This window comes from Trichechus manatus, unplaced genomic scaffold (genome assembly GCF_000243295.1).
Source record: "Trichechus manatus latirostris isolate Lorelei unplaced genomic scaffold, TriManLat1.0 scaffold00290, whole genome shotgun sequence".
NCBI classification, from domain to species: Eukaryota; Metazoa; Chordata; class Mammalia; order Sirenia; family Trichechidae; genus Trichechus; species Trichechus manatus.
Window position 1 is genome coordinate 456,136 of NW_004444226.1, and position 3,072 is coordinate 459,207.

Here is a 3,072-nt window from a genome sequence, read left to right on the forward strand (position 1 = left end):
CTAAGAAACTATTGCCACATGCACAATGATATGGGTAATATTAACAAAAGATTAGAAAGAACCTAAATATTCTTAAATAAATATGATATATGTGTGTATATATATATATATGTACTTATATATGTAAACTGCATATGGGTAATATTAACAAAAGATTAGAAAGAACCTAAATATTCTTAAATAAATATGATATATGTGTATATATATATATATATGTACTTATATATGTAAACTGCATATATATATGATGTAATAAAATTTGGCAGTAATTAACAATATATTAAACTGAATATATGTATATTTCACTCAAAAATATATGTTTGAGTGAATAAAGCATGAGAAAGTGATATGTCCACTATTATAGCATATTTACATCGATTTTGAAAATGGAACATCTACATATTTTAATAGTATGAAGATCACTGGTGGTATGCACTAGGCGCCAAAAAATGGTAATATGTATTAAAGATCTTAAGACCATTCACAAAATTTGCACTGTTTTCTAATCAGTGTATAGAGAAACTAAAAAAGGATTTGATAGATTATGAATGAAGGCTTAACATAATACCCTTGGTAATCCTGAATTCATTGCTTTCTTTGACAAATTTAAATTTGTAAGCAAAAGACATCACTCACCTAAGTATAATATGTGAATCCATTTGCATCTGCTTCCATTTCTACTACCAAAAAATACTTAGATGTAAAATAAATGGAAGCCATAGGTTTTAGTGAAAAGAGAAGCTGTTGCTGGAAGTAAATGAATAGCTCTATATTTTACTTGTAGGAGATGCTGGATCTCAGGCTCATTTTATGAGAACAAGATAATTTGGATAAGTCATAATTAACAGATTAGTTTTTGTCTTCTACTTTTAAAAATATAAGATAATTGACCAAATTGATGTGAAAGTCTGCATGTAATACAAATTCATTATGTTCATTTAGTTATGTTCATTAATGACATTATTAACTTTTTTTGGAATGTATATATTCAATTAAATCAGCAGCATTGTTTGAGAACATACCACATACGAAGTTTAAATGTTGAGATTGTTCTAAACTTAATGGACATAAACACATTAATCTGGAATACAAGTCATGATAATATGAATTATATGGTGATGGGAGAAGTAGTAACTGTGATGGCTAGTGTGTTTAGAGCATAGGCTCCATGTAAGTGTGGAATAGAGAATTTTAACTTTCTTTTCCCCCAGGAAACTTATTTTTATTAGTAGTACTTTTTTTGTAAATTTTTAAATTTTAATTTCTCTTGATATTGAAGAAAATCATGTAAGAAAACAGTTAGCAAATATCTAAAACACGTACAAAAGTAATAATTATGAGACATATCATCTCAATATCTACTATAGTGCATAAATTTGAACGTCCTTCAATATAGAAATACCAAAAATGTAAATAACTGGAATTGCATAAGTAATATTTATTAACACCATGAGTAAATTATGTGTGGCATACTGACAAATTATTAAAAAATAATAGGGGTGTAATTTGTACTAACTGTATATGATGTTGTCCAATTTAGTGTGAATCGAAAATAGTGTGTAGTAACAGCAGAGATGGACGGTAGGATACTATGGGAAAAATCTTGTTCGTAAGTGAAAGATTAAAGTAATAATTAGCCCTCCAAGTCTGAGATTTCCTAAGTCATTTAATCAAGTGTTCATAAAGATATGTCCAAGCTTCCTTTTAACCAAATCTCATTTCTTCATCATTCTTACGTCTTTCAGGCACCAGTGGAGCCATGGAGAATGCAAATGACACCACAGGGATAAACTTCATTCTTCTAGAGCTCTTTAACCACACACAGATTCACCTGTTCCTCTTTGCCATGGTGCTCATGATCTTCATCACCTCATTGATGGGCAACGCCCTTATGATCATCCTCACCCATGTGGACCTTCAACTCCACACGCCCATGCACTTCCTGCTTAGCCAGATTTCTCTCATGGACATGATGCTGGTCTCCACCATTGTTCCCAGAATGACAGCCAACTACCTGATGGACACGGGGTCCATCTCTCCCACTGGCTGTGGAGCCCAAATCTTCCTGTTTCTTACTCTGGGAGGGAGTGAATGCTTCCTCTTAGTGGCCATGTCCTGTGACTGCTATGTGGCCATATGTCACCCACTGTGCTACACCATTCTCATGAGTCAGAGGCTCTGCTTGCTCATGACAGCAGGTTCATGGCTCCTCGGAGGGGTTGATGGGCTGATGCAGGCTGGTGCCACTTTGAGCTTTCCTTACTGTCACTCATGGGAAATCAACCACTTCTTTTGTGAGGCACCATCACTAGTATGCCTTGCCTGTGCTGACACCACGATTTTTGAGTTTTTCATGTATGTCTGCTACATTCTGATGCCCTTGATTCCTTTGTCTCTCATTTTGGCCTCATACAGCCTCATCCTGGCTGCAGTGCTCAGCATGCAGTCAACTACAGCCTGAAAGAAAGACTTTATGACCCGCTCCTCTCACCTGGAAGTTGTGGGACTCTTCTATGGCACCCTCGTGTTCATCTACATGGGGCCCAAAACTTACTGTTCAGTGGACCACAATAAGGTGGTCTCAGCTTTTTATACCATCTTCACCCCTGTCTTGAACCCCTTTATATACAGTGTAAGGAATAAAGAAGTCAAGGGGGCCTTGAGGAGATGGCTGGAAAAACATTTATATCAATATTGAGCATAATTTGCCAAAATGGCGGTACCCTATCTGGATACAAGTTACGTTTCCAAAGTATTGTTTTGTTATTTTATTAATCCCATTTAAATTCTTCTTTTGTGTTGTATCAAGTTATTTTGCCCTTGCTTTGCCAATCTGGCTGCATTGTTTCTATATGGTTATTTTATATTTGGTAAATTAATTAAAAATTATATTCGTTCTACTGCTGTAACTTGTAGTGGTGTTTTTGCTCTGAAATTAGGGCCTCGGCAATAAGCATGAGTGGTTGAGTTACTGAATAGTACATGATACATGGTTTACTACAGAACAATATAATTTGTATTTTTTGATAAATGATGGAAATCATTCATTTTGATGGGGATGTGTCATTCAAT

General features: G+C 34.6%; 1 protein-coding gene across 1 annotated transcript; it reads left to right on the plus strand.

Moving 5' to 3' along the window:
- The first annotated feature begins 1,759 nt into the window (after positions 1-1,759).
- Positions 1,760-2,698, plus strand: LOC101347571 (olfactory receptor 2T33-like). The gene is given in 1 exon segment (XM_012559649.1): positions 1,760-2,698. A coding segment is annotated over 1 exon segment (939 nt).
- The last annotated feature ends 374 nt before the right edge of the window (positions 2,699-3,072 follow it).